Source organism: Triturus cristatus, chromosome 9, assembly GCF_964204655.1.
Source record: "Triturus cristatus chromosome 9, aTriCri1.1, whole genome shotgun sequence".
Lineage (NCBI taxonomy): Eukaryota > Metazoa > Chordata > Amphibia > Caudata > Salamandridae > Triturus > Triturus cristatus.
In genome coordinates, this window is record NC_140592.1 from 1,272,055,402 (window position 1) to 1,272,080,371 (window position 24,970).

Below are 24,970 nucleotides of genomic sequence, written 5' to 3' on the forward strand. Positions count from 1 at the left end.
CACAGATGCGTGTCGACTCACACCCATGGACTGCTGTTGCAATTACAGAGGCTGGGGATTTCTATAACGAGGGAACACTCATGTAATTCCCAGACATGGTCGAGACATACTCACTGCATGCTGGTCAATTCCCATCATATTGTGTTCTACGACAAGTGACCTATGAGTCGTGGGGTGCAGAGGAGGCCGAACCGCCACCGTCCCAAGCTCTGTCCAGGTTGTTGACATCTGACTCCACACGTCATGCTATCATATTTCTGTACCCCGCTCTTAACACTATCCCACCCGACCATGCCACAAGGGCTCATGCCAGATGGGACGTAGTACTCCACCAGCCTCTTACTGATGCAGCCTGGGCTCACATCCTACGATTGACCAAATGTTTCCCGCAATCACAGGTTTTGTATCACCCAATTTAACTACATGCACCACACTTACCTTTCACCAACCTGCATTTAACACATGTTCCCAACAATCTACCCGGAATGCCCCCGTTGCAAACTACATAACGCAGATTTCATGTAGACTTGCGCACCATTATCACAGACATGGACAGAAGTAGCTTTAATAGAGGCAAAACTGTCCACACACTCCCTCACCTCCTCCCCTGAATGCTGCTTACTAGACTGCAGCCCCACAGGAAGGGGGACAAACACTTGCACCGCTTCATCAACCTGGCCTTCGTTCTGGATTAAGAGAACATAGCCATGGCATGGAAATCCCCCGCCCCCTCCAGATATTCGTGGCTGGCTTTAGGTATTGCTGACATGGAGCAGAGCCGAGGCACCCACTTTCAGATTGCTTCGTATGAGAGGCGATTCCCGCACGGGGGGTGAGGAGTGGGAGACGTTCTTGATAGCAGTTGAAACCAAGACTGATGATCTACCACCATGAACACTTAGGCACCGGGCACTCCCCTATATGTAGCATTAATGGACGCCGTCGTTAATCGCAATGTCACTCTTTCCCGTACCCAGGGTTACTTCACCTCTGCGCCACACCCTCGCACCCCCCTTACAACGGGCGTTTACCAGCTCCCACAGATATCTCCCGGGTACACAATTTGCCCTTCATTCATGGCATGGCTGGTGACCACTGCACCTGCCCACCTGTTTCCAATAGGTAACAACACTTACATAGGACTGACCGCAGGGCAGTCCCCCGCTATTGGTATCAAACTTCTCAGCACATTAAACCCGCACTGATGCCAGTGTGGGATTTAATGTACCAAGCACCCCAGAGGGCATCTTAGAGATGCCCCCTGTGAGAAGTTGGCCTGGCATATGCTGGTCACTAGTTATAGTGGCCACCTTGCACCAGCCCAACTCGACTCTTATGGTAGATAGGTTTAAGACAATCTTTTAAAGAAAGCTATCCTAGTGGTAGCTGTGGAGAGCAGCCTTCAGGCTAAGTCTTAGAGGAATGTAAAGCAGCTTGTTTTACCTTATAATCTCTTGAATTACCAAATGAAAGGACACCACACAGGTATATATCAAATATATATATATGTATTTACTACTAGACACACTCTACTAATCTCTTTATGAGATTAGAACCCAGGTACACTTTCAAATGTCAACGTTTCACAATAAATTAAGCACAAATATGGCTGGAGCCCTAGGGGCGTACCTGACCCTATACTAAGAAAGTGGTATAAGGATGTCGACTTGCAAAATGACAAGGCCTAGGGCCTGGGAAATCGCTGGGGCTTCACTACTGCAGTGTTAGCAGGTAAGTAACAGGCCCACGGGAGACGCGTGCAGTGTGTGAACACAGCCGCGGGTTCCCTATTAATTACAATGGCGCAAGTCGCGGTTTGATTTTTAAAGTTCTAGGGTACTTCGAGGAAGACTACAATCAAGCCACTTACAAGGTAAGTACTTCGAGGGCCAACACACACTAGGGCACCGGAGTGCACCAGTTACCTCACCCAGGGAAGCCGGGTGCATAGGTGTCTTTTGGTGTCGGGTCGCGTCACTGTTTTCGATGGAGACCAAAGAAGACTTGCTGCTTGCGTCGACTGAAGAAGTGTCCGGTGGAATCCAAGCCTGGATTCAAGATGGAGAAGACCTGAAAATTGAAGGGACAGTGTTCAAAATCACTTGCCAGTGACCGGTGGCCAGGAAGATGGATGACCACGGATGTCGGGTGATTTCAGGTCGTCGATGGTGTTTTGACTCTTCACTCACGAGGTCCAGGAGTGTTCGACGATGACCAGCAGCTGGATTCGGAGTGTCCCACGACGTCTGCGGCTGATGGCGGTGTCGGCAACCGGAATGGAGCCAACAAGCCTTGGCAACTCCAAGTCTCGTGTAGACTGAAGAAAGTCGATGGTGCAGACCAGCAAGGTCTGAGGGACTAACCCCGCAAGGGTAAGTGAGAGAAGGCCTGGAGCAACCAGGGGAGCCCTTTGAGTCGATAGAAAAGTCTTCGGGGGACCCACTAGCCAACGGGCAAGTGATCGCGAAAACGCCTCCTCAGGAATGCTTCACAGGAGCCCAGTGTCACTCGGGATGGGGTAGGCCGCTGATGTTTGGTGCAAGACCTGCTGGAGGCTTGGGCCACAAATGGTCCAATGCACAAGTTCGTAGAACGTGGTTTAGGGTTTGCACTCGACAATAGTGCATGGTCCCCGGGTATTGCTGTTCCTCGTCACTCGTGGGGTCCACTCGCCACAGCTTCGCTGGGGACTCACAATGGCCGTCGAGAAGTCAGGAAATCCACTTCCGGGGCAGCAGGGACTTCGAACTCCGGCGGGATCGGGAAAAGTTTGCAACCGTTGATTAAAGGTTTTTGGTGCCTGCCAAGCAGGGGAGTCACTCCTTGACTCCAAGGGAGATTCTTCTGTCTTCCAAAGGTAGTGGAACGTCGAAGGGCCAGGATTCTTCTTTGTAGAGCGTCGTCCAGGGTTATCTGAATTGCAATGGCAATGCTTGCTATCTTATAGTGAAGATAGGGGAGGGACTAGCTCTATGACCACTCCTCTAGGAGGATCAGGGTAGGGGGTGGTTACACCCACTTCCCTTTGTCCAGTTCCGCGCCAGGTAGCCCTGAACCGGTTTGAGCTGGCATATGCACAGAGGAGCCTACTGCTACCCCAGTTCAGGACTTCAAAGCACTCTAGGAGTGCACCCACTCAGCCCCAATACACTAAATCCTGTCTGGAAGGTGGTGACACCTCCCTGTGACAGGATGCCTTTTGTTAGGCTCCCTCCACTGCGAGTTTCAGTCAGCAGCAGGAGGGCAGCCCAGTGTCTGTGCTGGTGGCATCCATTTTGTGATGCCAGGGCTCTTTCAGATTTCTGTCGTTTAGTACAGTGGGTGCATGTCATCCCCTCTAGAAGGGTGGGATCATACTCCCAGTTACTGGTGTGGGGGTATGATTCCAAGTTGTTTGACACCAAACACGACATGTTTTGATGCAGTCATCCCAAAGTTAGCATTTACCGCAAGGTTATAATGCACTTAAGAGTATATGGTTTAATCGCATCCACAAACAGCCATAGAGAATAGACTCTAGTAGCTGCAGAGGGGTCCTGCTCATGCAGAGGCACCCCCTCACATAGTAAACCAAGCACCCTGCCCTCAGGATTAATAGGGCCTGCCATAGGGGTGGCTGATTGGTTTATATGTGTGTGTATGGTGAGATATAGGAACCTATACCTCTGTGAGGCATGCTAACACTACCTCACACAGGCTGCAGTAGCAGGCCTGTGTTGTCAAATTGAGTCTGCTTCCCAGGGGTGGCATAATACATGCTTCAGCCCCTGGTAGGCCTGTGAAGTACCAATGCCCTAGGTACCTAAGGTACCATATACTAGGGGCTCATAAGGTACCACAGTGTCCAATCACTAGTGCATGTAATATGCACACCAAGTCGTTTAGAGAGAACAGAGACACTGGGGCCTGATTAGCAGGGACCCAGCCAGACTATAGCCAGAAACCAGTGTATACATCAGAGAAAAAGTGGGGGCAACATAAGTGCAGATCCTACTCTCCTACACCCCCTGAAACCTAAACTACAATCCACGTCTGGTCTGGGAGGCAGCCTAGGCTGCCACACAGCAGACATGCTGCTGGACCCCTGGGTAAGAGAGCCCCTGGTCTCCTAGTGGCCTGCAACAATGCACATCCTGGGCGAGGCGCTAGATCTCCTCCCCCAGGATGGGCAGGGGGAAGCTTCAAAGGCATGCCGCCTCTGTGAGCTTCCCCAGGCCACTGGCAGCCCCCACTCTGGCGGGGAGCCTTGCCGGAAACCCCAAATAAGGACAGGGGATGTGCCAGCCTGCCAACCCCACCCCTCAGGTGGGGGAGGCAAGGTGAAGCACATCTCCGGGCTCTCGCCATCTTGAAGATGGGGAGCCCTACCCTATCAGGACTAGGCTACTGCCCCCCTCCCACAGGAGAGAGGCAGGATAAGGGGTGTACCTACCCCAGGACAGGGACCCATTGGTCCCTGCCCTTCACCTACCTGTAACGCCCCTAAATCTCGTATTTAGGGGCACCCTGAACCTTCCTTCCCCAGATTCCAGATTCCGAAATACAAAGAAGAGCAAGATGAAAGAAGACCTGCCCTGCAGCTGCTAAGAAGAGGAAGACACCAACTGCTTTGGCCCCAGCCCTACCGGCCTGACGACCCTCGAACCTGCTCCTGCTACAACACGGCATCTCTTGTGGACAGCAACCTCACAAACCCCGGAGGACCTGCCTACCTTTTGGCTCCAAGCACCTGGGACTCCCATGAGTAGAGGCTCTACTCAATATCAGTTTCTAATCCCTGGCATTAGCCCGGAACCGCGAACCCTACACACTCTGCACCCGCCAAGCCTGGCTTGTGCCGGAGTGAACAAAGACCACGAGGACGACCCCCCGGCAACTGTGACCCCGAGTCCGGCACCCAAGGACTTCGCTCGACGCTCCTGACGACGCCTGCAGCCTCAGAACCAGGGATCCCCCCAACCGCGATCAACAGAGGGTAAGATTTCCCAACACCAAAAGGCACCCCTGCACCCGGCGCCCTGCGGCCACCGGTGCCCAACTCCTGGGTACCTACCTATCCTCCAACTACCCAACTTACCTCTCGAACTGGTGGTGGCACCTGAAGAATCTTCGTCCCCGAGCTTGCACCCTGCACCCAGCCGCCCGAGTGGCCCTGGCAGTGTAACCTCTACACCTATCTACTTATCGATTTGCCCTGAGCAAGTGACCAAGGAGCCCAGCTCCCACAGCCACGTGGCCTGCTAGTCAGCAGCCACCAACCAAGGCCCCTCTGCCTCCCATAGGATAACATTGGGCCTAACTCACTCTGCACCCGGCTCCGCCGGCGGAGAGTGTAACAACTGTACCTACCTGACCCTGGGAGACACCTGAGTCTGTGCCCAGAACCTTAACTGTGGCAGTCGAGTACTTACCTAAAAGCCGATTACTCAATTTTCTCCATAGGGTGACATTGACTGGTTTCTTCTGAAATTTCTTCCAAGTGTGGAGTTTTCAAAACTTAAAATATTCACCAAAAATCAGCCGAGTAACGAAAACGAAAATACTCATCTGCTATTAGGTGAGCTCCCAGTGCTGGATCTTGGTGCCCAGCACGGACCCTGAAAAATATTCACAACCGTACTTACCAGTAACCCAATTTTCTTCCATAGGGAATCATTGTCTGTTTTCCTGTGAAATTTCTTCTAAGTGTCGATTTTTGCAAACTTCAAATATTCTTTAAAAATCGTACAAACTGTGAAAATATAATTACTTACCTGCTTTAGATAGAGGTCCCAGTACTGAGTCTAGGCACCCAGTACTGGATTACAAAAGTAATGAGAACATACTATACCTGCAACTCGAATTTTCTTCCATAGGGAATCATTGACTGTTTCTATTAAATATTTTCTAAGTGCCAACATTTAAAATAGCAAAATATTGTCTAAAAATCATAACAGCAACTAAGTCAACTTTTAGCACTTGTTTCTGAGAACTGACCCAGGACTGAATCTAGGATCCAGTCCCGGAATTACAAAAGTAATCCTGAGAGTAATCTATTGCAAATAACTTGAAACTTCCATTGAACTCAATGCATTATTGTGTTTAGAATTGTGTTGCATATTGCAACAACTTGTAATGATTTACAAAAGCCAATTGCATATTGCAAAAGTATTTACCTAAAGCATCTCATTCTGAGAAAGTATATCTTAATACCTATTGTTGGTTCTAAAATAAAACAAGCATATATTTTTTCTATATAAACCATTGGCCTAGAGTTCAGTTCTTGAGTGTGTGAGACCATTTTGCTGAATGAGTGTGTACAACAAATGCTTTACACTGTCCTCTGATACTGCCTTACTGCTCGACCAAGCTACCACTTTAGAGAGTAAGGTTATATCCAACGTTAGCCTCTGCCAAACCTCTGCGGACTGTGGACTCTGTACACACTGTACTTATTTGGGAACAGTATATACAGAGCCACTTTCTCACAATGAGGTTTCAGGACAAAGCTGAAAAAGTAACAGCATATATTGCGGCTCTTAAAGGTTTATCTAACACATGTGAATCCTGAACAGATTCATGGAGTCGTGATCAGTTGGTCAGATGTACCAATAATCCCAATGTACAGGAGAAACTTCTCACACAGAACCTAGACCTGAAACAATCGATTGATGCAGCAGTTGGGATAGAACACACAGCAGAGAGCATGAAGGAAATGAGAGACAACAATGACCGACAGCCCACATACCCGGCTGAACTGAATGTCATTAATAAAGTCGGAGGTCCACCCATATACAAAACAAATGACTCCTACAAACAAAATGTTTGAAAAAACAATGATTTTCACATTTGTTTTAAAACTACATTTTATTCCATCTTTCAGCAGGGAATGTGGGCTGTAAATCAGTATTTGCTCTCCTTTCCTTAATGCACTCTGTGTGTTCTAGCCCATCCTCGTCTCCAGTGTTATAAAAAGTCGAGAAGGCAACGTGGTTCTTGCTAAGTTTATTCACACACCATGAACCCTTCAGTCAGAGCTCAAGTGCCAGCTGCAATGTTAACAGAATCCCAGAGCACCTTCAACCGTATGGAACATTCCATTGTGATATGAGGGAGAGGGGAGGACAAGGGTAACAGGGGGCAAGGGAAAAAGAGAAAGGGCTACATACACATTGGTATATTCTATGGTCAAGTCATTACAACACTTGGGCTCCTGCAGACACCTGTGTGGGCAGCCTTGGGGCTTCTGCAGACCCCTCTGAGGGCAATCCTGGGGCTTATGCAGACCCCTGTGTGGGCAATCCTGGGGCTTATGCAGACCACTGTGTGGGCAATCCTGATGCACCACAGACCCTCTACCAGTCCATGCTGAAGGCACTGCTTCCTGTGTGGTGGTGATCAGTCGGTGCTGGGGCTCCTGGAGGCGTCTGTGCGGGCAATCCTGATGCACCGCAGACCCGCACGAGTCCTTTGAGCAGCTGCTTCAGAACCTGCTACCGGACCTGGTACACATGAATGCTCTCCAGGGCTTCGTTGTCGGTGTCCGGACCTAGGTACACATTGCAGTCCAGCTGGACCTCTTCCACCCAGGCTCTCAGGTCAACACCAGTCTGAAACACAAGACATACCTTTAGAACAGAGGAGAGGAACCAGTGTGTGAACCCTCCAGCTAGTGACCCCCTGGCTCGTAGTAAGGGTGCCAGAAGGCTTATTACCAGATGCAGGAGCTGCTGGGGTGCTAGGGGACACACAGGGTACCACAAACATAACCCACTACATTAGACCCTATGGTACAGGAGCGGGGAGTGTGCGCATCTTCTGTGATGCACTGGGAAATGTACAAATGTCTGCTTTCATGTTCATGAACCCCAACAGACACAAACATTGAGTCCTCAGACTATATGCAGAGTCCAATTCAATCACCGCAAGAGACAAACCATGCAATCAGGAACCGCAACAAGTTAGCCTACTCATAATTACGCTTCTCAGTAGAGGTGCTCCAAAGCAACTCTCTATCTGACAAACAATGCCCCCTACAATGTCCAAGATAATCACAGATAAACAATACTTACAAAGCACAAACTGAGCTATCCACATGCATTAAAACTGCAATGGTGGTTCACAACCCTCACAACCTGTCTGCAGAGGACATAGGCTGAAAACCATGGAACAGGAGCATAGTTTGCAGCTCCAGAAAGCAGTGTTTAAGCCTATGGAAGGAGCACAAAAGCAGCAGTGACATCCAGTGGACAAGCAGTGCATGGCAGTGGTGGAGTACGTGGTGGCAGCAAGCGGACAACAGTACAGGAGTGACACCTAGTGGTCAGAGTATGGCATGGAGTGAGATCCTTAAAGAAGACCCCAACCAGCACTCGAGGGGACCACCTCTAGCAGGGTTACAGAACCATGAACAGAAGACACCCCACACTGACCCGCTCTGTGATCACTTCAAGTCGAGCCTTGCACTTCTGCCAGCTGAGAAGAGACCAAGGAACAACCCGAGGACACTGGAGAGCCAGGGGCATGTGGCTTTACTGTCAGTCTGAGCGGAGCTCTGCACAGAGGCCACAAAGCAGGACTAGTAGAGGTCTGACATTAATACTAACCCTGCTGACTGCTCCATACAGGAGACTGAGGCACATCGCACAGTCCTCGTCTGACTTCTCCTTCCCTCTCCAGCTCCACACAAACCCTGTGCATCTGTCTATGAGGTCAGGTGTAACAGAGAACCAAAATGGCAAGATACTGAACATATACCTTCATCACATGACAACAGAATTCACCTTCCACCTTGGAGCCCATGAACATCATCTGAGGTGTCCCTCAATGTTCATCACTCAGCCCTACTCTATTCAACGCCTACATGACACCATTGGTCAACATCGGCAGATCCCATGGACTGAACATCATATCCTACCCAGACGACACCCAGCTCATCCTCTCTCTATCTGAAGACCCATCTAACATGAGGACCAACTTCCACCTGTGCATGACCAGTGTCGCCATCTGGATGCAAAATACCTGCTGTAAACCTAATACAGACAAAACAGAAGTACTGATCTTCAGGAACAAACCCTCCCCATGGCACGACTCCTGGTGGCCTGCCAAGCTAGTACCCTCACCCACTCCATACAGACCACGCCCGGAACCTCTGCCTTATCGTGGACGGCAAACTCACCATAAAAAACCAGATCAATGCAGTCTCCTCAGCCTCCTCCCTCACTCTTCACATGCTCCGAAAGATCTTGAAATAGCACCAGACACACCGGTACTCAAGCCCTCCTCACCAGTTGCTTGGACTACGGCAACACACTCTATGCAGAATTACCACACACCTCCTGAAAAGACCGTAGACCATACAGATGGACCCACATCACCCATCACCTGAACAAACTCCACTGGCTCCCTGTCCACAAGAGAGGTCAATTCAAGATGCTGACCCACACCTACAAAGCCCTGACCAATCAACCACCAGCATACATCAACCACTACCTGAGCTCCCACCAGCCCTACAGACACCTGCCTCTCTCTCCCTCGCTCACACCCACGTATCTGCCGAAACAACAGTGGAGGACGCCCCTTCTCCTACCTTGCGGCATAGTCCTGGCCCCTCCCTCTCCACCTCCGGACTTCACCCTCTCATCAGGAATTCAGAAAGGGGTCAAGATCTGGTTGCTCAACTGATCCCTCCCAAGCAGCATGGTTCTCAGCGCCTGGATACCCTTGCGGGTGAATAGCTGCGCTTTAAAAATCTTGATTGATAGAACACACAACCTCACTGACACTACACCTCTAACAAGCAGCACACCACCAAAGGGCAGGCAAATGACAACATGGGTCCTCCACCGTGTTCAGACAAAAATTCAAACAGCACCGAGCCAGCCAAACCATATCTATGGGTCCCTGCTCCTCCAACAAGGCACACCACAAACCCACTCATGAGCTCTACTTTACAACACGCTCACCAGCAGAAACAAAAAGCACGAGCCAAACAAACTACTGCAACCCAATCAACACGAACCCTGGAGCCACATGGACACCCTTAATCCTGACAGTCCACCCCAGTGGCAGATTCGCACTACATGAAAACCAGCAATGAAACATAGCAAGAGAAGCCCGCACCGACACAATTCATCCTGTTGTTTTCCTCAGCTCCCACTCTGAAAAGCAAGCTATGGTCACCAGCATGCCCAGAGTTGGAGTTTACCACTGGAGTAACCAGAAACACCACTCTGAATGTCTAAATAGGTGGCATGACCTGCCCACCGGGCATGCACGGAGCAGGATGTGAGTAGACACTGACCTTGAGCTTGGCGAGGGACTCCTCCAGGGCTGGCACAGTTATCAAGAACGCACCCTTCTTTCGTGCATGGCTGCTGATGCAGGTCCAGGCCCTGAAAACCAAATCCATACACTGTTGAGCCATCTGGCCAGCAGAGACAGGCCGTACACACACTGGAAGGATGCACAAACCTCCTACTGCATGAGGAGAGAGCGTCAGGACTCCCATGTGTTATCACTATGACAGAGAGGCGTATCAGTGCAGCAGAAAAGACAGCGTGGCACTCCTTATGTACCAGCAGAGACTGGCCATACACGCTGGAAAGATACACAGACCTCCTACTGCATGAGGAGAGAGCGTCAGGACTCCCATGTGTTATCACTATGACAGAGAGGCGTATCAGTGCAGCAGAAGAGACAGCGTGGCACTCCTTATGTACTAGCAGAGACAGGCAGTACACACACTGGAAGGATACACAGACCTCCTACTGCACGAGGAGAGAGCGTCAGGAGTCCCATGCCTTATCACTGACAGAGAGGACTATCAACGCACCATCAGAGACAGCGCGTCACTCCTTATATACCAGCAGAGACAGCGTGGCACTCCTTATGTACCAGCAGAGACAGGCAGTACACACACTGGAAGGATACATAGACCTCCTACTGCACGAGGAGAGCGTCAGGAGTCCCATGCCTTATCACTGTGACAGAGAGGACTATCAACGCACCAGCAGAGACAGCACGTCACTCCTTATGTACCAGAAGAGACAGTGTGGCACTCCTTATGTACCAGCAGAGACAGGCAGTACACACACTGGAAGGATACATAGACCTCCTACTGCACGAGGAGAGCGTCAGGAGTCCCATGCCTTATCACTATGACAGAGAGGACTATCAACGCACCAGCAGAGACAGCGCGTCACTCCTTATATACCAGCAGAGACAGCATGGCACTCCTTATGTACCAGCAGAGACAGCGTGGCGCTCCTTATGTAGCAGCAGAGACAGGCCATACACACACTGGAAGGATACACAGACCTCCTACTACACGAGGAGAGAGCGTCAGGAGTCCCATGCCTTATAATTATGACAGAGAGGAATATCAACGCACCAGCAGAGAGAGCGTGGCGCTCCTTATGTAGCAGCAGACACAGGTCCTACATTCACTGGCAGGATCTTCTGTTCTTCCACAGGTCCAAAGTGCTCTAAGCCTGGTGGCTTTGGGTGACAAATTTATACATAGAGCACCAGCTAGTGGATGGGGTGAATCTTTCCTAATCAATGAGGTAAAAGTACTTGGGGCGACCCTACCCACTTCTGCAGCAGTTCCTGTTTGCCCTGTGCAAACAATCCACCTGTGTACCTTATTCTCAAAATCCAAGATTGGGAAACCCTCCCCCCACACCCCCGTCATGCAGTGGATGCCAACAATATGATAGAAGAATTAACAGCATTGTGCCAGTGCTGACCTCATCCCATTGAGGGGACCAACACACACACCAACACCCCCACCTCCTAGTGTGCTTACACTACCGTCAAGGCGTTTTCCTTCCTCGTGACATGCCACGCTCCTCTGCTTCACCTGAACTGCACTTCTTTGGTAATCTACTGATTCAGGGGATCAGCACAGTGGTTTTCACAACCCAAAATGTTCACAGGCTACAGTTGCCACTGCCACAAAACAAGAGAGAGGGACCCAACAACCAAAGGAGAAGGGTACCGAAAAGACCCAAGTCATAAAAAAAGACCCTTTGGGTAAATCAATACTTCACGTATCGCACTTACACATGGAACCTCATGTCACCAGTATGATAACCATAGGACAGAATGATATGAATAGACCATATATAAAAATGACACATGTATTCAATAAACAAATGTAGATGTCAATAAAAACAGTATTCATACAAGTATTAAAAATATGTAGTCCAAGTCTGAACTACATACAGAGCAAAACGATAAAATAAAAAATAAAATAATTTTTTAGCAGAGACCTGATCATACTATTGAAAATTGGGAAAGACAAGTAGGGGAGATGATTCTAAATCTTAAAAGAGTGCTACTGAATCAAAAACAGATCAATTGTAATCGTCTCGAGCATTATTTCATTAAGCATGTAGAATACAATTGTCCACATAGATTTGAAGTAGACTCTTCTCCTCAGTGCATCGACGCGTCTCGGTGGGCATTAGTTTAAAGCCATCACCTTCATCAGGAAAAACCCATATAATTCCCAACAACAACATAAAAATCTCAACGAATGTATTAATAGGGCGAGAGTAACCTCCAAATAAGCACGCGCGACCAAACGGTTCAGGTGCCAATAGTTCCAGATACCTGTATAGAGGGGGAGATTGTCATCCTTCAGCAGATAAAAAAGGGGTAAACTTTTTGATGTAGCGTCCCTTTCATACATTCATTTGATCCCAAATATCTCTATCCGCACGGTCTTACAGCATAATCGCCCGGATGATATAGGGGAATCAAGATCTGCAAAATTAGCGAGTCGGGTGTTTAGAACGTATCCACTAGCTTAAATCGCTCAGGAGGTTAAAAACAGTCCCAAGGCAGGATCTGTATATGGCCGGGAGCTCTCCTACGGCAAGACCGTGCCGGATAGAGATATTTGGGATCAAATGAATGTATGGAAAGGACGCTACATCAAAAAGTTTACCCATTTTTTTATCTGCTGAAGGGTGACTATCTGCCCCTCTATAGAGGTATCTGGAACTATTGACACCTGAACCGTTTGGTCGCGCGTGCTTATTTGGAGGTTACTCTCGCCCTATTAATACATTTGTTAAGATTTTTATGTTGTTGTTGGGAATTTTATGTGTTTTTTCTGATGAAGGTGATGGCTTTAAACTAATGCCCACCGAAACGCGTCCATGCACTGAGAAGAGTCTACTCCAAATCTATGTGGACAATTGTATTCTACAGGTTTTATGAAATAATGCTCTAGACGATTACAATTGATCTGTTTTTGATTAAGTAGCACTCTTCTAAGATTTGGAATCATCTTCCCTACTTGTCTTTCCCAATTTTCAATAGTATGATACGGTATCTGCTAAAAAATTATTTTGTTTATTTTATTGTTTTGCTCTGTATGTAGTTCAGATAGGGACTACATATTTTTAATACTTGTATGAATACTGTTTTTATTGACATCTACATTTGTTTATTGAATACATTTGTCATTTTTATATATGGTCTATTCATATCATTCTATCCTATGGTTATCATACTGGTGACATGAGGTTCCATGTGTAAGTGCGATACCTGAAGTGTTGATTTACCAAAAGGTTTTTTTTTGTCTCTGACTTAGGTCTTTACAGTGGCCACTGCTCCTCCAAGAGATGAGTTTTCAGCCCTTTCCCGTTCTGCACCAACGAGGAAGAGGATCTCACCTGCGATAAAACACTGGCTCCTATCTTGAGTGCACAACAGTTGAGTTTTCTTTCCCTTTTTTCACTGCTTAATTCCCAACATGGAAGCCAATATGTTAAAATGAAGAGGGAGTGGTAGAGACATCACACACCCATTGACCCTCGAATGACACTGGCCACTCGTCTCACCGTTAACTCCTTTATAAAGTAAACAAGGCTCTTGGAGCCCTATTTAAATCCAGTTTCAGCTGCCGTCATGGCACAGACCAGGGGGAGCAAGGGTAGTGCCATGGGCACCAAAATGCAAGCCGGGAGCAGCAGCGGCTAGCCTTAGTGACCCCTGATTGAGGTCATGGAGTTCCACTAAGTGTTTAGCCCTTACCTTTTAAATTAATCCTTGCGTCTGGCAGGGCAAGCACCAAGGGCTCGTGCCGACACATCTTCCCACCTGAGCTCCTCACTCCCTGCTCTGCATGATGGGAAGGGGCCTCCACCTGCCTCCATCAGTGCAGGCACCACTGACCCAAACAGGGTAGGGCCTGAGACGCTCCTCAGCAGCGGTGGATTCACTGGTACGTGGGCACTACCCACCAAACCATGGACATGGCCTCCAGCTCGAGTCTAGGGCATGCTGAGAACATTGCCCTCGAAAAGCCATGTATGTTGCAACACTTCCCATGGGCACACTGGGGGAGCAGGAGAGACATGGCTGGGAGCGGTGTCAGTAGGGGAGGTCAGTAACCAACTGGCCAGGGCCCAGCGTCCTGCAGCCACATGTCATGTGTGTCGCAACTCGTTTCATGGGCACACTGGGGGCAGGAGAGGCATGCCTGGGAGCTGTCAGTAGGGCAGCTCAGTACCCAGCCAGGCCCCAGCACCAAGCCATTTCTGCTGCAACATTTCCCATGGGAACACAGGGGGGGCAAGAGAGGCATGGCTGGGAGCTGTGTCATTAGGGCCAATCGGTAACCAACCAGCCAGCCAGGCCCCAGAGCCCTGCGGCCACAAGCCATGTGTGTTGCAACACGTCCCATGGGCACGGGGGGGAAGGGTGGGGGGGGTTGGCAGGAGAGGCATGGGCGGGAGTTGTGTCAGCAGGGCAGGGGACAAATCAGTAACCAGCCAGCCAGGCCCCAGAGCCCGAAGAGGGACTGGCTCGCTGCACTGAGGGACCAGCAAAGAGGCTGCATCGTCGGGGACTGATGAGTCGGTTAGGACAAGAGTACCCAAGAAGACCCAGGGCGTGATCCCAAAAAGTGGGGGCGAAGGGGGGTGATAAGGCCCACAGAATGGAAAGGAGAGAGGTAATAAACCTACCAAAGAGGTTCCCTCAGAAAACTAGAACCCTAAGGAGGGAGTCGAGACCCAGCCCACCTCTAGCAAGCACAGTAGTGGGCCCCAAGGGCTGAAGATACTCTTAGACAAGAGGTTGTGTTTTGACTGACAGGAGCCATGACACCACCGAGGGGATGCAGCATGCCCCAAGAAGAAGGTTAGCACTGGAGTGGCTGGTGTAGCCTTCAAGGAGGACACCTCAGGGGAGGAGGAGGTCCTAGTAGCTTTCAACCAGGGAAGGGTCCAGATGATAAGCTGCTGATCCCCAAGGTTGGAAATAGCCACTTCCACCACCTCAAGGTGAATGGGATCCCAGCCATAGCCCTGAGAGACACAGGTGCCAGTCATACCATAGCGGTGGGCAGGTTGTGTCCCCAGACCAGTACTTGCCAGGATTGGTAAGGAGCGTTAGAATAACCCCAAGGGAGGTCACAGACCACCCTGTGGCCGTAGTGTCCCTAGAGGAAGGGACGGTCATTTGCTGGAATAGGGTGGTAGTCAGTCCTGACTCTCCCTAGATTTGCTCCCAGGCAATGACCTCCTTGAGGTTGGTCTGAGCCTAGGGGAGGCAGTTGCCCAGGGAGCTGCCAGTCCCAAGGATCCTGGAGGTCCTGTCTCAGTTAGGAGACATAGGCCCCAAAAAGAGGCAAGGGTAGGAAAGGAAGGTCAATCTTAATTCGAGAGCCAGGGAAACCTACCCAAGTAGGGGAGGAACCAGAGACTGGCCCTAGTGGAGCCTCGTTGACCCCCCAAGAAGTCCAAGAGGGTCAGGCGCCTGCTCAGACTCAGTGTGTCCCCCTGACCTGGCAGAGGAAAGAGTGGAAGGAGGGTGTCTGCCACCTTAAGTGGTAGCCCCCCACTCTGAAAAGTTAGAGACTACAGGGAGCCACAGTAGCCCCCCAAGTAGCCCATCCACCTGTCAGTGGAGAGCTAGTTTGTGGATCTGGGCATTGACAGCTGTCAGTAGCCTCTTAGTGCCTTTGCAGCAGCACTATCCTTGGCATGGGGGTCAGATCACATAATAGGACATAAAGTAGGCCCACTGACCCTGTTGGTCATGGCGGAGTTACTCAAGTGTTGGGTTTGGGTCAGCTAGGTGATGCCCTAGCTACGGTGTGGCTAGGTGAGAGAGGTACCTCACAGTCCCAAGTAGAGGGTAGTGAGAAGTTTGGCAGAGACACAGTCTTTGCCAAGGCTCAGTTCAGGTTGGGGCCTGTAATAGTTGAGGTAGGTCAGCTACCCAGAGGAAGGTAAGGTAAGGTAAGGTAGGCCCTGCAATGTTCAGCCAGTTTCCTAACATTCTTCATCGCTGAATAGTCAGGGTGACTCACCAGCAGTCCAGTTGAGATCTCCTGAAAGTATAAGCTGGAGGGAGGGGGTCTGTGTAAAGAAACATGCTTTTTGAAGGTTTAATCTGTCTTTTTGCCCCCATTTTGACTACTAGGTCCAGGCGTAATGGCTCTGAAATGCCCCGAGCCCTGTTAAGTAGAACTCACTGCATTTGCTCTGACCCTTAAAATTGTGCATGCTTAATTGGCTTGTCCCCAATTGGCATAGACTAAGTTACATGTAAGCCTCAGGGGTACCCAGGGGCTGCAGCACTTGTTTTGCCACCATAATGGGACAATGTAAAACAAGGCTCCCAATCTGCCACTGCAGACTGAAAGAGCAGTTTTAAACTGGTAACTCAACTTTGCCATTATAGGTAACGGTCAAGCCCAAACCTCCATTTTTAGGTCTCGCCTGAGCCAGCGCATGCGCTGCACTGGCGAGACATTTAGTGAGTGGGCTTCAGAAATGCGACCACAAATTTTTGCTTGTGGCCTAAAGCTTGCAGTTACGCAGCAGGCACGCGCACAGCCGCCATCTGGCTGCGCCATCTGGTTTTCCTCGCTCGCGGGATGCTGCAGCTGCTTTCACTTTTGCCGCCGCGTGCGCTCGTACCACTCGCTTGTTTTTTAAAAATTTCCTTTTAGCGCGTGTGCGCACACAACTCCTGGGCTTAGTGCTTTCACCTGATATTGTCCGATTACATTACATTAGGCCACACCCGCTTGCCTGTCCCACATAATTATAGCGCAAACTTGAACCAAGGGCATTATAGCGCTTCACACGGAAATCAGCTCCCCTTACACAACAGTTTTTAAGCACAGTGTAACGAAGCGATTTGCACGGAATCACAAGATGCTGCGCCTGAGCCGAGATTCTAACCTAGTTACCCAGTTCTAACATCCGCAGCCCTAGCCGCAACGGGTGTGATATTAGGAGATTTGTCATAAGAAGAAGCGCTCCCTGAGCTGTGAATACGTAGTGCTTTCACCTGATATTGTCCGATTACATTAAATTAGGCCACACCCGCTTGCCTGTCTTGCATAATTATAGCGCAAACTTGAACCAAGGGCATTATAGCGCTTCACACGGAAATCAGCTCCCCTTACACAACAGTTTTTAAGCACAGTGTAAAGAACTCAGCGCCACCACAGCCTCACTCAGGGCCACCACAGCATCACTCGGCGCCACAACAGCATCACTCGGCGCCACCACAGCATCACTCGGCACCACCACAGCATCACTCGGCGCCACCACAGCATCCCTCGGCGCCACCACAGCATCACTCGGAGCCACCATCACTTAGCGCCACCACAGCATCACTCAGCACCACATCAGTATCACTCAGCATCGCCATTGCACTAGTAAACCACCACCACATCATCATCACTCAGCAAGACCTGAGCATCATTTAGAATCACCTCAGCATCGTCTCCGCACCAGTCACCACTACCACCTCAGCCTGCTCTCAGAATCTGGCATCTGTTGATTCTCCCCTAGCGTCCGGCCGCTGCTAGCGTTATAATACAGGTACTAGTTCCCAACCTTCACCCTCCGATTGTTTATGCCCCCTCAAAAAAAAGCTTTAACAAACAACCACTGGAATAGGCATCAACAAGTTGCCAGCATTGCAAGAACAAAAGCAAACTGAGGACATTTTTTATTGTAAATACTTTTTTTAATACGGTCGTTCAGTTGTACATAATGCCTTCTTGGTCATATACAAGGTAACAAAAATGCATCTGGCACTTTTATTAAAACTTTTCAGCAAGCTGCACAGCAGCCACACTTCTCTACAGTACAGCTTAAAGACCTTGGCAATAGCTTTATCAAAACACTTATAAGGCCCCAAAGGCGAGACCTATTGGCTCTGCCAATGCTTGTTAATATATGCAAGTCACCCACCCCTAAACAGTCCTAACAAGCCCTAAGGCAGGGTGCTGTAGGTCAAAAAGTGGAACTAGTACTTTCACATGTTCCAACAGTGAAAACCCTAAATTGTTGTTCTTACTGTGGAAAGGCTCGTAGCCCCATTGGCAAGTACGGAGTTACAGGTTGACATCTCAGCCCTGCTAACGTCTGAATTGGACTAAAGCTGGTACTGTAAGGTATCAAAAGAATCAGTGCATTAAATCCAATTCAATGGTTAAATCGAGTTTAATGTCACTGATGGGCAAAGTGCAACTTCAAAAGTTGCCACTTTAGTTTCCCAAGGTTTCCAGAGCCTGTTTACTGTTATACTAGGGGTCAGTCCTGCAGACAACTTTCTGCCCTCCTGGGGAGATGTGCAAACGACTCCAGGAAAGATAACAAAAGAGGCTTGCCACTTGCGGATGTGTTACCTCCCCCAGGCAGGAAGCAACACAAAAAAAAAAGCAAATGCCGATTTAGCGGAACTTTCTAACTTCCAGCCTATATCCCTTCTCCCTACCCGATCTAAAATCCTGGAGAAACATGTCAACAAGCAACTGTATTACAGACTCACAAAAAATCCTTCACGCATCACAGTCAGGCTTCAGAGCTGGATTCTCTACAGAATTCTTGGGCGTCACTGAAACCCTTCGCAAGCGCCTGGACAGGGGAGAAACGTTGTCACTCATACTGCTCGATTTGAGTGCTGCTTTTGAATCTGTATCTCACTCTACCCTTCTACAAACTTTACATTCTTAGGGTATTGTTGGAACAGCACTCAAATGGTTGTCTAGTTTATCGGATAGGACCTTTCAGGTCTTCTCTCCTGATGCTAGCTCGAAGGTCCAGGTTTCCCTGTATGGAGTCCCCCAGGGATCCATGCTTAGCCCGCTACTCTTCAACATTTATGTTAGCCCCCTGGCCACTATCGCTGAGGAAGCTGGGCTAACCATTTTCTCTTATGCAGATAATACCCAGCTCATCTTCTCCTTGCCCTCCAAGGAGACACCTAATGTACCATCGCTCCAGGTAAGGCCACAAAAGATAGCTGGCTGGATGCTTTCCAATCGACTGAAACTAAACATGGGGAAAACGGAAGTTCTCATCCTTGGCAGGAACAAAGATCTTTGGGGTCCCCAACACTGGCCACCTCAAATCGGCGATCTCCCTAAACCATCTCAATCGGTCCGCAATCTTGGTATAATCATAGATGACCAACTCTCTATGAGGCAGCAAGCGATCAAGGTCGCTTCGACCTGCTTAACCATCCTCAAATGGTTGAGGAAAATACTCTGGATGCTGCCCAGTTCCACACACAAAACAGTTGTACAGGCCCTAATTACATCCAGACTGGATTACGGCAACGTACTTTACTTGGGCGCCAATAAAGAAGTGGTTCGTAAGCTGCAAGTCGTCCAGAATTCTGCAGCCAGGTTACTGTGCCAACTACCTAGAAATGCATCCATCTCCGGAACCCTGCGAGACCTTCACTGGCTCAGGGTAGAAAATCGCACAAAATGCAAAGCCCTTTGCTACATGCACAGGATTAAATCCGGGACAGCGCCACAGTACCTCAGGATGTTGGATTACCAGTATCTGCCTACGCGCCTTCTTCGCTCTTCATCTCAGGCGAAGTTCCAAGTCCCCCGGATCAAACAAGCACGCACGGGTGGTAAATCCTTTGCCTGTCTAGCTACCTCACTATGGAACTCCCTCCCTTTACAACTCCAGCATGGAACTATATACCATAAGTTCTGAAAAGACCTGAAGACTTGGTTATTTAACCAATAATGCAGCTCCTCCTCTTGCGTTGTGTCCGTTGACGCAGAGAAACCTCCGGGTAGCTGTGCGCCCTATAAATTCAATAAATAAATAAATAAATAAATGGCAGCCCAAAAGGTGAGCTTCAAAGGCAAAGCCGCCTTTGAAGGGCAAATGAGGAATACTTGGGAGAGGGGCTGCTCGATTGTTTAGGTAACTGAATCATTCAGCATTCCGTCCATCATTTGTTGCAAACATTCTCCCCCAGTCAAGAGATCTGGGTTAAATCCATTGTTCTTTTGCCCACTACGCCACCCCAATTTGGACCCAGCCATATGCAAATCAGTCTTGACCCTGTGCCTCATGGGAACAGTCCAGACCGAACTGCGAAGCCAGGTCCTCCCTGGACCGGAAACAAGCATCCTGGGACGTTTCAGAGTATGTCACCCTTCATCAGGCAGGCTAGCTTAAATCCAGTGGCACAGTGAGCAAGGGCCCACATCTGGAGATACCCATCCCACTTAGGGCGAAAAGTGTAACTGCAACAAATGATGGACGGAATGCTGAATGATTCAAACATTCTCCCCCAATCAAGAGATCTGGGTTAAATCCATCATTCATTTGCCCACTACGCCACCCCAGTTCAGACATGGCCATATGCAAATCAGTCTTGACCCTGTGCCTCATGGGAAACAGTCCAGACCAAACTGCCAAGCCTGGCATGGTGAGCAAAAAAACGATGGATTTAGGCCCAGATCTCTGTACTGGGGTGAATGTAGGACATTGTTCTGCATTCTGTCCATCAATTGTTGTTTTTGCATTTGTCACCCCGAGTGGGACGGGTATGCCCAGACGTGGGTCCAGTGCTCTCCATGCCACTGGAATCAAGCTATCCTGGCTGAAGAGGGGTGAAACCCCGAAACGGGTCCTAGGATGCTTGTTTCCAGTCCAGGGAGGACCTGGCTTGGCAGTTCGGGCTGGACTGTTCCCATGAGGCACAGGGTGAAGACTGATTTGCATATGGCTGGGTTCCAACTGGAATGGAGTGGTGAGCAAAAAAACGATGGATTTCGGCCCAGATCTCTGTACTGGGGTGAATGTATGACATTGTTCTGCATTCTGTCCATCAATTGTTGTTTTTGCGATTGTTTAGGTAGACAGGCTGGCACTAGGGACGGGGAAGCCAGTTGTCAAACCGGTGTTCTAGAGGTATGTAGTCCCCCCCCCACCTAACCCTCTGGTAGCCAAACCTCTGGGTTAGGCTAGGGAGCACCACACGCAGGAAGAGGGGTTCTGCCATATTGGAAGGGGGCAGAATGCTGCATCCTGGGATGCCAAGATGCCACACTTTAGAAGTGGTCATCAGATGGGAGGGAACCTGGTAGCCCATTGGCTACCAACCCCATCCTGCCCTGAGGACATTTTCTGAGCATAAGTAGGACATCCCTGGCACCCAAACTCAGATCTCAACTAATGAGGAACAGCTCTGCGCTGAGGGACCAGCAAAGAGGCTGCACCGTCGAGGACTGCACCCGCTGCGCTGAGGGACCAGCAAAGAGGCTGCACCGTCGAGGCCTGCACCCGCTGCGCTGAGGGACCAGCAAAGAGGCTGCACCGTCGAGGCCTGCACCCGCTGCGTTGAGGGACCAGCAAAGAGGCTGCACCGTCGAGGCCTGCACCTGCTGCGCTGAGGGACCAGCAAAGAGGCTGCACCGTCGAGGACTGCACCTGCTGCGCTAAGGGACCAGCAAAGAGGCTGCACCGTCGAGGCCTGCACCTGCTGCGCTGAGAGATCAGCAAAGAGGCTGCACCGTCGAGGCCTGCACCTGCTGCACTGAGGGACCAGCAAAGAGGCTGCACCGTCGAGGACTGCACCTGCTGCACTGAGGGACCAGCAAAGAGGCTGCACCGTCGAGGCCTGCACCTGCTGCACTGAGGGACCAGCAAAGAGGCTGCACCGTCGAGGACTGCACCTGCTGCACTGAGGGACCAGCAAAGAGGCTGCACCGTCGAGGCCTGCACCTGCTGCACTGAGGGACCAGCAAAGAGGCTGCACCGTCGAGGCCTGCACCTGCTGCACTGAGGGACCAGCAAAGAGGCTGCACCGTCGAGGCCTGCACCTGCTGCACTGAGGGACCAGCAAAGAGGCTGCACCGTCGAGGACTGCACCTGCTGCACTGAGGGACCAGCAAAGAGGCTGCACCGTCGAGGACTGCACCTGCTGCACTGAGGGACCAGCAAAGAGGCTGCACCGTCGAGGACTGCACCTGCTGCACTGAGGGACCAGCAAAGAGGCTGCACCGTCGAGGACTGCACCTGCTGCATCGAGTGACCAGCAAAGAGGCTGCACCGTCGAGGACTGCACCTGCTGCACTGAGGGACCAGCAAAGTGGCTGCACCGTCGAGGACTGCACCTGCTGCACGGAGGGACCATCAAAGAGGATGCACTGTCGAGGCCTGCACCTGCTGCATCGAGGCCTGCACCTGCTGCACTGAGGGACCAGCAAAGAGGCTGCACCGTCGAGGCCTGCACCTGCTGCACTGAGGGACCAGCATTGAGGAGTGCACCTGCTGCACTGAGAGACCAGCAAAGAGGCTGCACCGTCGAGGACTGCACCTGCTGCACTGAGGGACCAGCAAAGAGGCTGCACCGTCGAGGTCTGCACCTGCTGCACTGAGGGACCAGCAAAGAGGCTGCACCGTCGGGGACTGCACCTGCTGCACTGAGGGACCAGCAAAGAGGCTGCACCGTCGGGGACTGCACCTGCTGCACTGAGGGACCAGCAAAGAGGCTGCACCGACGAGGACTGCACCTGCTGCATCTGGTGGCTAGTGAAGAGAGGGACTGTGCCTGCCATGTCCTGCTCAAGGAGAAGTTACCTCCAGAGCCCAGCGAAGCCTAGAGACTCCAATGACCATCCGACTGGCCTCCAGGTCGCAGCACAGAGACACAACAGCTGAAGAAGCCTGCTGGGGTAAGTTGGTAGCCAAATGTCTTCAAGTCTCTTGGGGAGATGATGTAGCCTTACGGTTAGAGCGTTGACCTCGAAGCTGGGGAACCGGATTAAAGTCTCGGCAACGACTCGCAAAATTTTGTGATTCTGGGCAAATCACTTAATCTCCCCGTGCCTAACAAAAATGAATCTGTCCTCATGGAACGAAACTGGTGCTCATGTAAAGCACTCTGATACCCGATGTCTCGGGTCTAGTTCCAGCTATATAAAATTCTACAAAAAAAAGAAAAAGCCACTACCACAGCCGCAGCACCTGGGACCAAGACCTGATGCACAGAGTTGCACCCGAGTTCACTGAACCTGGGAGTGCTGTCGGAGAGCTGATGAGACCCTCAGAGGATGAGCTATTGACTCAGGAAGGATAGGCCTGCAACAGTAACACCGGGCGACTGGACTTCGGCCAGACCGGAGAGGACCTCGTGTCAACACTACAACCAGGATCCCCAATCCATCTTCGTGGACTGAGGAGTACCTGAAGGAAGACCCCCATTGACTGCGTCGCAACCACAGTATTCTTGAGCATGTTGAGCATCCTTCGTTCCTTGCATCAGGACCACTTCCATTGGAAAAGCCTGCAAAGGATGAAAGAGCCTGGATTTGACTGAGGATTGCTTCTCCTGTTAAGGTATGAATATGCTACTTACCAGTATGCATCTGTTCTTGGCATGTAGGGCTGCTGACATTCATATCTGTGCATAGATCGCCGCCTAGTGTTGGGTCCGGATGTTTGCACGTTGTTGTCCTGGAAGAGTCTTCGAAGTATCCTGAGATAGGTGACTCCTCCCCTGGACCACAGTGCGCATGGGCATCCTCTCCATCCTCAGATTGTTTTTCGCCATTGTGGCAGTGATGGAGTAGATACGGAAAGTGATGACCATGCTATACAGTAATTCTGAGAGCTGCAGCTGCTACAGGTGCCGGGGAGGAGGGTGGGTGATATGAATGTCAGCAGCCCTACATGCCAAGAACAGATGCATACTGGTAAGTAGCATATTCAGTTCGAGGCATGTGGGCTGCTGAATTCATATCTGTGCATAGAATACATAGCAGTACCTCCTATTTGCGGCGGCCACCAGTGCCAGCTGCAGCGGTCTGAAAAAGAGTTTTGAGAACAGCCTGTCCTACAGCTGCCTGCTGTTTTGAGTGTACATCTACACAGTAGTGTTTGGTAAATGTATGTATAGTGGACCATGTGGCTGCTCTACATATTTCCTGTAAAGGAATGTTTCCCAGGAAAGCCATGGACGCCCCTAACTTACGTGTTGAGTGGGCTCGTGGGGGAATCGTTAATGTGCGTTTAGCCTTTTGATAGCAAATTTGAATACATTTAACGATCCATCTGGCTATACCTGCTTTGGAGATGGCGTTGCCTTTGTGTTGTGGAGAAAAGGCAACGAAAAGTTGTTTTGTCTTCCTAAAGTCTTTAGTTCTGTCTATATAGTACATGAGTGCTCTTTTGACATCTAGTGTATGGAGCATTCTTTCAGCGACATTTTGTGGATTCTGAAAGAAAACAGGCAGTTCAATAGTTTGATTCATGTGGAACTGCGATATTACTTTAGGCATGAATTTGGGGTTGGTACGTAGTACGACCCTGTTTGCGTGAACCTGTATGAATGGCTCTTGAATGGTTAGTGCCTGGAGTTCACTAACTCTTCTTAACGAAGTGATCGCCACTAGGAAAGCTACTTTCCAGGTGAGGAATTGAATCTCACATGAGTGGAGAGGTTCGAAGGGTGGACCCATGAGTCTGGTGAGGACCAAGTTGAGGTTCCACACCGGTGCTGGTGGGTGTCTTGGAGGAATCACTCTTTTGAGTCCCTCTAAGAAGGCTTTGATGGCAGGCACTCTGAATAAAGAGAGGTGCTGCCTGTTCTGGAGATAGGCTGCTATTGCGGTCAAATGGATACGTATTGAGGTGTATGCCAGATTGCATCGGTATAGGTGTAAGAGGTAACAGATTATATTTTGAAT

General features: G+C 50.1%; 1 protein-coding gene across 4 annotated transcripts in view; it reads right to left on the bottom strand.

The window, feature by feature from the left end:
* Nucleotides 1-6,969: 6,969 nt before the first annotated feature.
* Nucleotides 6,970-24,970, bottom strand: part of LOC146799746 (uncharacterized) — an 83,547-nt gene continuing 65,546 nt past the window's right edge. For 3 of the 4 annotated variants that reach the window (XM_085627430.1, XM_085627431.1, XM_085627429.1), the window contains 2 exons: nucleotides 10,283-10,373; nucleotides 6,970-7,589 (listed from right to left, as the gene is read on the bottom strand). In XM_085627430.1, the coding sequence (XP_085483556.1) occupies nucleotides 7,473-7,589; nucleotides 10,283-10,373 (208 nt within the window). In that variant the 3' untranslated portion in view covers nucleotides 6,970-7,472. The remainder of the gene's footprint in view (nucleotides 7,590-10,282; nucleotides 10,374-24,970) is intronic. The other variant, XM_085627432.1, reaches the window with a different exon arrangement.